Here is a 15,150-nt window from a genome sequence, read left to right on the forward strand (position 1 = left end):
GAATAGTTTTTTAAAATCATAAATTTAAGTAAAACTGTTTTCTTTATAAAACAATGGTTTTTGAGTACATATTTTTTACTACAACTATATAAAAGGGGGAAATTGCCGCCTTGCAAAAATTAAAGAGACTTTTCTAATACTTTTTGAAATTTTTACATTTTTCCAAATTAATCATGGAAAACAAAGACCCTATTTAAGGGCAGCAGAGATAATGTAGAGAATTAACAAACAATAGAAATACAATACAAGCTACATACACAATTTTAAATTTTACTACTGTTCACATTTTAAAAAGTGAAAAGAAAAAGACACAGAAAACAAACTTATGATTACCAAAGGGGACAGCGACGGAGGGAGGGAGGGACAAATTAAGAGTACAGGATTAATAAACACAAACTACCATACATAAGCAAAAAGGATTTACTGTACAGCACAGGGAATTATATTCAATACCTTATAATAATCTATAATGGAATATAACCTGAAAAAAAATAACTGAATCACTTTGCTGTACACCTGAAACTAACATAATATTGTAAATCAACTATACTTCAATTTTTAAAAAAAGAATTAAAAAAATTTTTAAATAAAGACGAAATTTAAACAGGTTAAATGTTAACAACATTTTAACCTAGCGTATCAAAAACATCATTATAACATGTACTCGATACAGAAAAGATTAAGATATTTTACATTTTTTCCCACACTGAGTGTATATTTCACATATACACCACATCTCCTACCTCATTTTCAAATTTATTTTTATTATTAGGAAAATCAAAAAACTGGAATTTAAGTTTTTCATCTTAGAACACATGCAAGCAAAGAGGCTTGAGAAGCAGCATCATGTCTCCCCAGAGAGCCTACCTAGGGGAGCGAGATGACATAAACATAAAACCCCAGGAATTTTTTCAGCCTGGGGCTAGAAATTAACCAATAAAGTTCTAGCAAGGTAATACATCAATTCCTACCATACACTACCAAACAGAATAGGTGCTTTAAAAAGAAGAAGAATGAGAGATATTAAAGAATTAGCATCCTTGGGGAATTCTGCTTCCAGTATATCATCAGGAGGAGCTCCACGAACCCACTCTCTGTGAAACTGGTGAAAATTATTTTTGATGAAATGACTAATGTCTCTGGAATTGATTCTAAATGCATACATTAAATGGAAAACACTCATTCAAGAAATCTACTCAAATTTGGTAAGAACGGCTACAGGATTCTGTGGGTTTTGAGCCAGGACCCACTCACTCCTCCCCCTCGCAGCTCAGTGAGGCATCAACTCCATCCCCTCTAGACCAGTGCAGCCAAGAACACACACCTCCGCATTCCTCCCCCTACGCAACCTGCCTGGCACTGAGGCTAACTCCCGGGCGTGAGAAGGAGGCAGGGGTTCCCTTCTTTCACCCAGGCCCCAAGTGTGGTACAGACGCCTCTGGCGCCCAGATCACCCCTGCCCCAGCTCACGGGGTGGGGGTTTCATACCGAGAGGTAAGCAAGCAGATCCAGGGCTACTGCCAGCACCCGCCCCCCACCCTGCTGCCACCCAGGCACTCGGCTCCTAGAGCAAGGGTGTCACCCAAGAGACAAGTACATCACTGTCCCCACCCACAGCACAAGAGTTGGGGCTCAGAGTGAGCCCAATGGGCAAAGCAAACCTTGTAACAACAGAGCTCCAAAACTCTCTAAGAGGAACTAACTTCGTTATGAACAGAGTACAGAAAAAGTCCTAAGCAAAAGGCGCTCTCAGAAACAGTGAAGGTTTTGGAGAGAGATTATTAAAAAGGTAAGAGTCACTGGAGATAAGGACTGAACTGCAGGATGCCTAGTGGACCAGAGAAATGAGGAGACAGGGGCCAGTGCCCTCACTTACTTAGAACAGATCTCAATCACTGACCTCAGACACTATCCAATCAAAGGAGTCTGAATTTGACTGGTCAGTCTGTAAAGGAAATTATGGCCCAGGGCACTGTGGAAGGTGTGGTCAGAGAAAAAGACAGAAGGAGCCCAGCCAAAGCACCACCATCCCAGGGTGCCTGTGGGCACGCCCAAGGCTGTGGCCCCTTGAGGAGTGACATCAGAAGCTTCACACTGCCCAGAGTGGGGTGTGGGGTGGGAACAGACTTCACTTAAAACCTAGCTGGTCACCAAAAAGGTAAGCAAGCAAGTAAAAACAGGGCCAGGGTGGAGAAGTGGGAGACCAGCACTCAGACACGACACAATATATTATCTAAAATGATTTCCAACAAGAAATTACAAGACATGCAAAGAAGCAGGAAAGTACAACCCACAACCCATCAGAAAAAAGGGAGGCAACAGAAACTGCCTGTGAGGGACTTCCCAGGCAGTCCAGTGGTCAAGAATCTGCACTTCCAATGCAGGGGGCATGGGTCTGATCCCTGGTCAGGGAACTAAGATCCCACACGCCACGAACGTCAGCTTTAACAGACAAATTGGCCATTATAAGTATGCTCAAATAACTAAATGAAACCATGATTAAAGAACTAAAGGAAGGTATGATGACAATGTTGCACCAAATAAACAGTATGAATAAACAGTAACTATAAAAAAGAAGCAAAAAGAAATTCTATAATTGAAAAATAACTAAAATGAAAAATTCACTAGAGGGGCTCAACAACAGATTTGAACTGGCAAAAAAGAAAGAACTGGTAAACTTGAAAACAGATCAACAGAGATTATCCAATCCAAAGAACAGAAAGAAAAAAATGAAGAAAAATGAACATAACTTCAAAGAAACGTGAGATACCATTAAGCACACAAATATATGTGTAATAGGAGAAAAAGAGAAATAGAAGCAGGGAGAAATATCTGAAGAAGTAATAGCTGAAAACTTCTCGAATTTATTTGTAAATATTAATCTACACATTCAAAAAGTTCAACAAACTCAAAGTAAAATAAACACAGAGATCTACAAATACCCACATCACAGTCAAAATGTTTCAGAGACAAAGAGAAAACCTCAGCAGCAGCAAGAGAAAAACAACTCATCACTTAACAAATGCGATAAAATTAACAGCTAATTCTCATCAGAAACAATGGAGGTCAGAGGCATACACCAAGTGCTCAAAGAATTCTATACCCAGCAAAACTATCAAAATAAAGGTGAAAAAAAGACATTCACAGCTAAACAAAAACAGAAGAAATCTGTTGCTAACTGACTCTGTAGTTGATTGAACTGTGTGCCCCAAAATGACACATTTAAGTCCTACCTCCCCATTCCCCCACCTGTGAATGTGACCTTATTTAGAAACATGGTCTCTGCAGACATAATCAAGATGAGAGTATTTGGAAGTTAAATAGAAATTTAAGACTTTGCAAAGCTCGTTTTAAAAATAAATGGTACAGTACTATCGTTTCTTTAAAAAGATGAAATTATACTGGATATTAGACCTAACAGGACACTCAACTCAGCAGCAGAATATACATTCTTCTCAGGTGTACACGGAACATTCTCTGGGATATATGTTAGGCCATAAAACAATTCTTAATTAATAGTTTCAAAAGGTCAAAAGCATACAAACCTGACTAAAGAATGGTTGACCCTTGAACAACACCGGATTGAACTGCATAGGTTTCACTTATGTGTGTATTTTTTGCCAATAAATATGTACTACAGTACTACACAATCCATGATTGGTTGAATCCACAGATGCAGAACCATGGATATGGAAAGCCAGTTGCAAAGTTATGCGTGGATTTTCAACTGCATAGAGGGTTGCAGTTGACCCCTATATTGTTCAAGGGTCAACTGTATAATAAAACTAGAAACAAACAGAAGAAGGAAAACTGAAATATTCACAAATACATGGAAATTAACCAGTACACTTCATCAACCCATAGGTCAAAGAAGAGATAAGAAACAGGGAAATAAGAATGTACTTTGAGAAAAATGAACACAAAAATACAACATACCAAAGTTTATGGGATGCAGCAAAAGCAGTACTTGGAGGAAAATTTATGGCTATAATTGCCTACATTAACAAAGAAGAAAAATCTCAAATCAACAACCTTAATTTAAATCTTGAGGAACTGGAGAAAGAAAAGGAAATTAAACCAAAAGATAGCAAAAGGAAGTAAATGATAAAGATTAGAGCAGAGGGACTTCCCTGTGATCCAGTGGGTAAGACTTCATGCTCCCAATGCAGGAAGCCTGGGTTTGATCCCTGGTCTGGGGACCAGATCCCACATGCATGCCACACCTAAGAGTCCACATGCCACAACTAAAAAGTCCGAGTGTGGCAACTAAGAAGCCCGCATGTGGACTTCCCTGGTGGCATGGTGGTTAAGAATCCACCTGCCCGGGCTTCCCTGGTGGCGCAGTGGTTGAGAGTCCGCCTGCTGATGCAGGGGACACGGGTTCATGCCCCGGTCCAGGAAGATCCCACATGCCACGGAGTGGCTGGGCCTGTGAGCCATGGCCGGAGCCTGTGCTCCGCAACGGCAGAGGCCACAACAGTGAGAGGCCCGCATACCACAAAAAAAAAAAAAAAAAAGAATCTGCCTGCCAATGCAGGGGACATGGGTTCAAGATCTGGTCCAGAAAGATCCCACATTCCATCCACAGAGCAACTAAGCCTGCGCACCACAACTAATGAGCCCACGAGCCACAACTGCTGAGCCCGCGTGCCACAACTACTGAAGCCCCTGCACCTAGAGCCCATGCTCCGCACCAAGAGAAGCCACCGCAATGAGGAGACCCGCAATGAGAAGCCCACGGGCCGCAATGAAGAGTAGGCCACACTCACTGCAGCCAGAGAAAGCCCGCGCACAGCAACGAAGACCCAACACAGCAATCAATCAATCAACCAACCAATTTATTTATTAAAAAAAAAAGAGGCCCGCATGCCACAACTAAGAGCTGGTGCAGCAAAAATAAACAAATAAAAAATAAGTATTTAAAAGAGAAGACTGTGTCCATAAAATAAAGATTACAGCAGAGATACATGAAACAGACTAGTAAAACACTTTCAAATTCATTCCTGAGGCCACTATAAAACTAAACAAAGATATTAAAAAAAAAATTTGACCATTATTCCTCATGACCATACATGCAAAAATTATTTTTAAAAAATTAGCATATAGGACTCAATAATACATTAAAAGGATAATACACATCATGACCACATGGGTTTATCCCAGGAATGAACGGTTCGTTTAACATCCAAAAATCAATACTTTTTAAAAATCAATGTAATGTGTCATAATAACAAACTAAAAGTAGAAAACCCAATTATCATCTCAATATAAGGAGAAAAAGCATTAATCAAAACCCAGTATCTGGGATTTCCCTGGTGGCACAGTGGTTAAGAATCCGTCTGCCAATGCAGGGGACACGGGTTCAAGACCTGGTCCGGGAAAATCCCACATGCCACAGAGCAACTAAGCCCGTGCGCCACAACTACTGAGCCTGCGCTCTAGAGACCACGTGTCACAATTACTGAAGCCTGCGCGCCTAGAGCCTGCGCTCTACAACAAGAGAAGCCACCGCAATGAGAAGCCCGCACACCACAACCAGAGAAAGCCCGTGTGCAGCAACAAAGACCCAACGCAGCCAAAAATAAATACATACATAAATACATAAATAAATTTATTTTTTTAAAAAACCCAATATCCACATTCCTTATACAAACTCTCATCAAATTTAAGTATAGAATGGTATTTCCCTAACCTGATCAAAGGGCATCTGTAAGAAAAACCTATAGCAAACATCACAGGTAAAGGCAAAGACTCGGTGCTTTCAGCTGGAATCAGGAACAAGACTGGGATTGGACTTCCATTACACTGCAATTCGGCACTGTAATGGAAGTTCTACCTAGTGCAACCAGACAAGAAAAAGAAATAAAAGGAATTCAGACAGAAAAGGAAGAAGTAAAACTGTCATCATTCACAGCAAACATGATCAACTATGGAGAAAATCATATGGAATCTATGAAAAAAAGGTACTGAAACTATTCAGTGAATGAAATAAGGTCACAGAATATAAGAACAATATTTAAAAAATCAAGTTTTTCTACATACAAGGAATGAGCAGTTGGAAATTTAAAAAATCCTTGCACTAGCTTAAAAATATGAAATACATACTAGGGATAATCATAATAAAATTTGTGAAAGACCTATAAATTAAGAACTATGAAACACTGCCGAGAGAAACTAAATACCTAAAGGAAGCGGAAAATAACTAGAATTCCCAAAAGGAGACACAAAAGGTTGTAAATGTGGGTAACCTTGTGCTTGGACAAAACCACATTAAGCAAAGGAAAAACCACACCTGATAAAGCAGAAAACAAAAACATACTTTCTTTCCACCTGGAATATGGAATGTAAAAATGGATATGAAAAGAACTCTAACTCAAAATCCTAAGAAACAAACTAAGACAAGAACTCTGTATGCCTATTTTTATTCTTCTTACATTTTCTGCATCACTTCCCTTCTGTTCTCCCTTTAGAATATAAACAAATCCTTTTTTTTTTTAAGTTCTAGTTTATATCTGTCATACTGAGCAGAACCAAGAGAACAAAACATGTCCACACTAATCCAGAGTTTTAAAGGAAGAACAGCGCATCCCTGAAGACCAAGGGGAAGATTAACTCGGCAGGACAAGAGTGGTCAAGGCCTTTACCTAGAAACTCTCCTTCTAAGGCTAAACATTATACCAGACATGCTATGTTATTAAGGGAATCAACTTTCCTCATCTGCAAGACTTAAAAACAGCTACTGGAATTTTTACAATCTTCAATTACACAGCAATTAGATATCTATAACGAACACAACTCTTTTACTTATCATTCTTATTTCCTCATCCTTTCCAGGAACCTGGAGCTTAGATTAGAAATTTTATAGAATATTAGCTTGGAACAGGATTCTAGCAGCTGTCTAGTCCAAGGGTCAGCAAACTACAGTCCACAGGCCACGTAGGGTCTGCCACCTCTTTTTGTCCAAATTTGGCTACTGCCTGACTTATGTAAATAAGCTTTTATTGGAACACCGTATGCTAATTCAGTTACATATTCTCTATAGGTCTTTCAAGCTACAAGGCACAGCAGAGGATTGCAAGAGAAGCCCTGTGATCTGCAGAGCCTAAAATATTTACCATTTGGCCTTTTACGAAGTTTGCCAATCTTTGCTCTAGTCCAAAGGTTCTAACCTTCTTTCTTTCGCCTCAACACCATTCTCATGTATACATGCTCATATTCTGAATCACTAACTGAGTCAAAATTCCATATTTTATAAGTGAGGAAATCCAGACCCTTTATTTAAACAGCAACTAGAGGAAGGAATTGGACTAATATTTAAGAACATTCAAAGTGAGCATCTTTGCCCTATAGTATAACTACCAAATTTTGAGTAACCAAGCAAAATTTTCAGAAAGTACCCCTACAACATGTACTTGAAAAATTATTTGTAGTCTTGTTCTAAAACTCTCTTACTTTCATGGGACCCTGGAGAGGTTTCCCTAAAGTGAACTTTGTATTTCGCTTATGAAGTGCAGTGCACACTGACAATTTGTTTTGCGGGTCTTACAACTGAATTTCCTCTTCCTGTGTTGGAAATTAATCACAGTATGAGTCCTGAAGGAAGACAGAGCAGGGCTCTGCCTCCCAATTACGGAAGCCATAAAAGCTAGACCCTTGAGTTCTCTACTGGCCCGGGCAGGCTGGGAGAGGACAAGAAGTCAGAGCTCAGCCAACTGAATGTTCCCATCATGACTTAGAATCTAGAGAAAATGACACCCCATTTCTTTTCCCAAGAATCCACACCTTCTTTTTAAAAAGTGAAACCTTCTCAATTGCTAAAGATTAGTTGCTAAATTGGTGAAGTGTAAGGGAAGAAATGTCAAAGAAAGGGACAATTTCCTTCTACCCATCTGTCTTTCCTTCCACAGACAGAAGTAACAGCTCTGCTGAGACTGTGGTCCCCACCGCTCTATGCAATGGTGCAGAGAATGGGAGGAGTAGACTTCCCAGAGCCTCCTTCCCTGTGTGGTTCTGAGTTGGAGTATGCAAGGTAACGCAGTCACAGGAGCTCTGAGTCACAATTATCATCAGTTACTCTGATGAGGCAGAGGCAGGACAGATGACGGACGGACACACACACTGCAGATAGGAGGTTCTCAGAGGTCAGAATGTGCTCTTGAAAACCATGTGTGGCATCCGGGCTTGTAGGTGCTGTGATGGTCAGTGGGAGCTTCTTGAGACTCGATACCATCAGAAGTCAACACCTCCAGTACTGCAGACTTGAGACAGTCCACTGGAGCCTCCGCAACAGTCTTCAGTTACAAGGGCTTCCAGGCAAGCTCCCAACCATCAGTATCAGATAACCAGACTAAGTTTTCCTGACCATCACACCCCCAGCCTTTCCAAGGATTGTACAAGCCTCTAATTCCTGTGTTAAAACCCTTCATACTTGGAATGCAAGGCATGGCCTCTGTCCTAACTAAAACAAGACTGACAAAGCTCAAATAAGCCTAGCACTACTGAAGAGCTGAAGAGAGGTTTCATTTTACTTCAACAAGCTAGCATTTTTATATTTGTTTTCTCATTTAATCCATCCCCAAATTCTCCTTTTACAGATGTGAAAAGTAAGACTAATCAAAGTTAGTTAACAGCAAAATCAGATTTAAACTCTGGTCTACCAAACACGAAGTACAACGCTCTTGAACTTATTCAGGAAGCAACTGCAGTAACAAACCCTGATTTCCTATGTAAAAATATTAAAGGGTAACCATAACTTCCTGAATGTTTAGGTAGGAAGACCACTAATTCATGGAACCTACAAAATCATGAAGGCAGAATCACTCTAAAGCACAGGATGCAATCTGCTGGCCTAGAAGACACACACTCTCTTTGAATTATGTTGTCTTTTTTTAATCAACTTGGTTGCCAATATTTTAAAAATATAATTATATATAAGTACCGGAGTTACAGCTTCTTCCAAAAAAATAAAAATATCAAAAGATCTAGAACAGTGGACCCACATTTTGCTTTAGCTAAATCAGCTAAAGGTGAACAGCACCTGGCCAAACAGGAACAAAATCCCTGGGTCTATAAGAAGAGTAAGTGACGAGGAAGTGGCAGCCACAGAGCCTAGCTGGAGAAGCCCCATCAGCAGCTGCAAGCCCGCCCAAGGCCCACACCGCCCTGACTTCCGTTGTTCTGCAGTCTTAGTTGTCCAACTCCTTTATGTGACTCTATGAACTACCAAAATATCTATCCTTCCAAAAGAATCTTAATGAACTGTCTCATCATGCTTATCTTTTGTATACAAATGAAGTAGCAAAATCCAATAATAAGAATTTCAGAAAGTGAGAACAGAGGAATTGAAAGGAGAAAAACAGTACCGTGAGAAAATTTCCCAGAACTGAAGGATGCGTATTTCCAGACTAAGGTATCCACCAAATGCAGCACAAGAAATAGAAAAAGACCTATGCTAATGAATCTTATAACAATAAGGAGGAACTGTTAAAACCTTCCAGGAAGAGAAAAAGGGTCACATACAAATGACAGGGAATCAGAATGTCATCAGACTTCTCAAGAGCAGAACTGGAAGCCAGAAAACAACACAGCAGTACTACCAAAAATCTAAGGAAAATGAATCTAAGTCAAATCTAGAGTTCGAGACCCTACCAAATCATCAATCAAGCATGAAAATAAAGTAAGAATTTACTCAGACATGCATGGGTCTCAAAAATTTACCTACCTTCAACACACCCACTCTTAGGAAACTGAAGCCTGTAACTCCATATTTGTTCATTTGAAAATATAAACATAAAGAATAATTTTCCCAGAAAAATTTATCAAAATTGACCCATGGATTTAAAAAAGCTAAATAGACCAATAATATCAGAAGAAACTGAAAAATAAACAGGCAACAGATCCAAATGGCTTTGCAGACAACAGCTCTTCTGACATTTAATAAAAAGATTTTTACAATGTCCAGAAAATCTCACAACTCATTCTAGGAAGTCAGCCTATCTTACAAAAAACAGGATAGCACCATGTGCACACACAAATACAAAACTATAAGCCTATCTCTCTTATGATCACAGATAAACCCTAAAATGAAAAGCAACAGAACAATGATAAGGACTTACAGAACCAGAAGGTTCTGAACACAAGATTGCATGATTGATTCAGCATTGGAAATCTATCAATACATCACAGTAAGATATTAAAGAAGGGGCCTCATGATCACCTCAATGATGCAGAAAAGGCTTTGATAAAATTAAAACCCCAACTCAAAAAATAAACTTTCTGAGCTAAACAAACAGTAACTACCAGAAAACTACAGCAAACACTATACTCACTGGTAAAACATTAAAAGAACGCTCATTAAACTCATGACAGGATGACAAGACAAAGATGCCTGTCATCACCCCTACTACCCAACATTATATTGGAGGACTTGACAAGGAATGGTTCTAGAACGAGAAGTACAAGAAAAAGAAATGAGACATAAATACTGAAATAGAAGAGACTGCAGATATGACAGTCTGACTAGAAAATCTAAAGCACCAAACTCTTAAAAAAAGATTCCAATAAGCCAGTTATACACAATAACCAAAAAAAAAAGTTTTTCTATAGTAGATCAGCAACAAATTTCAGAATATAATAGGATGAAAAACTATACCATCCACAACAACAACAAATACAAGATATCTAGGAATAAAACTAACAAGAAATGTATGAAAACTATATAAAGAAAATTTTACTAAGGTTAAGTTCCATAGAAGACAGAGATCCCTTCTCCTATGGAACTTACCTTAAGTAAAATTTTCTTCGTATCTGCAATCTCTTCTATTCCAATATTTATGTATCCCAACCTCTTAGATCAGTGCCCAGCACAGAGCAGGTACTCAGAAATGTGGTAGATAACTGACGGGCAAAAAAGAGCTTGACAGCAAGACATTCTTGTTGCTGAATGAAAGAACCCATATTGTAAAAGTAACCATCATCCCAAAGTTATATTAATAAACTCAATGCAATCCCAGTAAGAATTTCAGCAGAATTCTTTATAGAATGTGATGATTCTGAAGTTTATTTTTTTTTAAATGCAGAGCTCACTGAAATTTCTGAAAAACATGCTATAATATATATAGACACACACCATGGAGCAGTAATTTTTTAAAACTATGAATGAGAATTTAATATGTTCTAAAGTTGGAAAAGATAGAGAATTCAATAAATCATATTAGAACTGTTAGAAGCCCCAAATTCACACCACACCCAAAATAAAATTCCATATGCAATAAAAGCTAAACATAAAAAAGTACAGACGCATAAGGTATTAAAAGCACAGAGGAACTCTTGGCATGGAGACACCATTACGAAAAAAATTTATGAAAGCAAATGACAAAAAAAAAAAATCTGAAAAAGAAAATATATGTGTAAATATATATAAACGAATCACTCTGCTGTACACTTGAAACTAACACAAGTTTGTAAATCAACTACACTTCAATAAAAAAAAAAACTTGGGTGGGAGCGGTAGTTCCCTGGTGGCCTAGTGGTTAGGATTCCGGGCTTTCACTGGTGTGGACCCGAGTTCAATCCCTGATCAGTTCAATCCCTAATCGGGGAACTAAGATCCCACGTGCCGAGAGGCAAGGCTGAAAAACAAAAAAACACACACACACAAAAAGTTTTTAATATATGTAGCCTACAACACCGTATTTGCACTTCTAGAGTTATCAATCCTCCAGAAATATTTGCTTAAGCACACCAAGATGTGTCTGTAGACGTTTAGTGCAGAATTTTCCACAGCAGTGGAAAAGGACATATAACTGAAATGCCCATCAATACAAAAATGGTTAATCAATAAATGGTGGATCCACGTAACTCTCACCTACTAACACAGGAGAGATCACCAAGACCTACTACTAAGTGAACAAAGCAAACTGGGGCGCACTACGGGATTCCATTCATACCATAAAAAGCCACACAGCTGTAAATGTGCAACTTACATGTGCACAGAAAAGGGTGCAAAGGGATTCATGAAGAAAATACTTTATTCTTTAATCACTAATTTGTCAAGTGTTTGTTGAACATACACTACATGCCGGGAACTTGGAATAAACGGCAGGTAAAACAGGCAGCATTCCTGTCCTCAAGGGGCTTACAGGCTCCTGGGGAAGGGAGATTTAAAAAAAGTAAATAAATAACCAAATAAAATCACAGACTCAGATAAATGCTCTGAAGAAAGAAGGGTGCCACAGAATTTAGGTGAGGGAGGCACACAAGCACGAGATGGACATATCTGAGACAGAAGAAAGAACGCTCAAGGAAGGCCTCCCAAGGAGCCTGAGGCCTGGGGGATGAAGAGCCAGAGGGAGGGCAGGGGCGGTCCTCCTGGAGGGAAGCAGGCTGACCCAAGAGCTTGGGGAGGCTGGGGGACCGAGTCACGCAGAACTCACAAGTCTTGGTAAGGAGTTTGCCTTTAGTCTAAAAGCAATGGGAAACCAGGCACCTGTGACAAAATGGAAGGAAAAACTCCAAATCATCAAGGACAAAACCTACTTAATCCTCTAAAATAGCCATTCTCAAAAACTTTCTGGACTCAAATGTATTGAAGACACCAAAAAGCTTTTGTTTATGTGAATTACACTCACTGACATTTGCTTATTTTCGAAATTAAAAATGAGAAACTCAAAAAGCTACGCAAGCACACATTCCATCGGCCACCTGTACAACGATGCCTTCACGTGTCACGCAGCCTTTGGAAAACTCCACTATGCTCCAGGGAAAGAGCGGAACATGCAAGTGACCCTGGTCCTATGAACGGGAACACTTCTGACCCAGGAGTTCCCAGAGCACACTTTGAAAATGATACAGAACCATGATTTTGAACCCCAGAAAGTAACCAAGTAAGGAAGGTAAGCCAAGTATTTTCTAAATTTAACTAGAAAGCCTCAGGAAAAAAATCACGTGACAGAAAAATGGCATACACCAAATCATACTGCCACAAGTGACATTTCTTGCATTTAGTGTCTGTGGGTTTTTCCATTGCACCATATGAGCGCTTCAATACTTAGACCAAAATACTTAGACCTAGACAGGATTATTGCAATGTACTCATAAATAAGCATTCCTAAAGAACACGCAGTAGGATGGTTTCAATAATGAGAACCAAGCCCAAACACTGCTGTTGTTCATACTTTACCAGTTAAGAGTCTCCTTTATCAAAGTTTTCGAACTATCGTAAAAGTCACTTTCAAGTGTTTTTCTCACGTTAAAAAAAAAAAAAAACCTCAATCAACAAAATGTGATTTCAACCAGAAAGTGATTTGACCTGAAATCTGTTTTGAGTTAGGTCCCCTATCGAACTCATCTACGCTAGGAAAACAAGACAAACTACCCAGAGGAACTGCATCAGTACCTGACCCTTTTCGGCCCCGTTTCTATCTCTTAGGACGCTGATCACGAAGCCCTAATGGGTCGGTATCAGACCACTAAGGAGTTCATGGAAAACGAGACCAGCCCGGGTAGGTTATTTTTTTCAGACTCCTTGCTCTCCGAAACTCCGCACAAACACATCCCCTCACGTAGATGAGTCTAATGCAGGGCTGTCAACCACCCGGAGCCCAACAGGACAACACCTCCTGGGCCGCGACCCTCCCGCAAAGGGCCCGGGGGCGGGCGCTGTCACCCCGCCCCCCGCGCAGGCCGCCCGCCGCCTCCGGTGAGCCTGAGCCCTCACCGCCGTGAAGGCAGGGACACGAGAGCACAAAGACGGCCAGGAGCGGCCCGCTGCCCCCCCGCCGCCGCCTCCCTCGCGGGGCCGCTCACTTACCTCCAGCGCCGGTTCCTCCGCCCGCTCCCAGGGCGGCCGCCATAGTGCTCGCTGGGCCCGGCCTTCAGCCTCGCCCCACCAAGCCAGCTGTGGGGGCCGCCGGGCCAGCCGGGGCCTGGAGACGCACGGCGGGGGACGAGACACGGGGGGCAGCGGGCCGGGCCTGGGGGTGGATGGCTGCGCGGCCGGCGGGTTGCTGGCCCTACGGCCTGCTCCTCTTCAGGAAGAAAACAACAAACTATCGCAACATGGCGGCCGGCTCGGCCCGCCGCCGCGGTGCACGCCGGGATGATGGCGGCCGGGAGGCGCCGGCGCGGGCCCTCCCCTCCTGGCCGCGGCGGCTCCGAGCCACCTCCGGGGAACGCAGGCCGAGCGCGGAAATCAAACACGCGAGCGGCCACCTTCCTCGGCTCCTGATAGCCTACTGTTTAACGCGGGGGCGGTTACCGGCTGTAGTTCGGCCCCGGGCTCTGTCGCAAGGCGCTTTGCAGCAGTTGGCGCCGAGCTTTACGGCCGGCGGAAGTCTCGTTGGAAAGGGGAGGGAGCGGACCCGCGCCCCGCAGTGGGACCTGAGCCTGGTTTCTGTGTTCAGACTGTGCGGCGCGCGGTGGGGGCGGAGTAACTGAGCGGTGGACCGACGCGGGGAGCGAGCGCGCCTGGGGCGGGCCGGGAGGTGCCGGGCATGCGCACTGCGGACTGCGGGCAGAGGCGGGTGCGCTGAGCCGGTACGGCCCTAAGACAGACGTCGCGGAACGAGTGCGGGAGAATTTGCGTTTGAGCAGCGACAAAGGTGGAGAGCAAGATGCTAATGAGTAACAGAAAGGGGACCAGACAGTAATGCTGAGAAGAGTGAGGGCTTCTCAGGATAAGGCGTCCGAAGACGACTTATGACTTGTTGGCCTTTGGGGGGGAGGGGGGGTGAATGTAATTAGGCCTTTACGTACCCACAAGCTACAGACGTTGGTTCCAAAACAACGAGTGTGGGGATTATGGGGAGAGAAAAGGGTCGTTTGAGGTAGAAAGAGAAGGCTGAGCAAAGGCGCAGAGGTGTCCAATGACTTCATATGATTCCAGATCTGCAAGCAGTATACGTGGGCGCTGGCGTATTAGTAGAAAAGAATAATTTCTCGTGGAAGAGCCTACAAAACTCCACCTAAACTGATGATAGTAAACATTTTCAGTAATGGGATAAATCAAAATTGTGTGCCACCTGAAAAGATGCAATAGGGAGAAACAGCATCACTTATGTGCTGATCCTGTCACAGATACCTAACTGAACCTAATCCTGAAGAAGTAAGGACAAAAAAAGTGAGGGACATACTACAAAACAATTGTCCTTT

The 15,150-nt window shown here is 41.8% G+C and overlaps 1 protein-coding gene across 13 annotated transcripts in view; it reads right to left on the minus strand.

Annotated features, from left to right (window-relative positions):
- The window catches only part of RBM33 (RNA binding motif protein 33), a 117,328-nt gene extending 102,945 nt beyond the window's left edge, over positions 1–14,383 (minus strand). For 5 of the 13 annotated variants that reach the window (XM_049714620.1, XM_049714619.1, XM_049714615.1 and 2 more), the window contains exon 1: positions 13,811–14,380. Coding sequence is in view for 9 of the 13 variants with exons in the window: in XM_049714619.1 (XP_049570576.1) it covers positions 13,811–13,853 (43 nt within the window). In the remaining 4 variants the exon portion in view is untranslated. Of the gene's footprint in view, positions 1–13,810 lie in introns of all 13 variants that reach the window. The other 8 variants (XR_007479112.1, XR_007479111.1, XM_049714613.1 and 5 more) reach the window with 6 other exon arrangements.
- Positions 14,384–15,150: the final 767 nt, after the last annotated feature.

This window comes from Orcinus orca, chromosome 9, assembly GCF_937001465.1.
Source record: "Orcinus orca chromosome 9, mOrcOrc1.1, whole genome shotgun sequence".
Taxonomy (NCBI): domain Eukaryota; kingdom Metazoa; phylum Chordata; class Mammalia; order Artiodactyla; family Delphinidae; genus Orcinus; species Orcinus orca.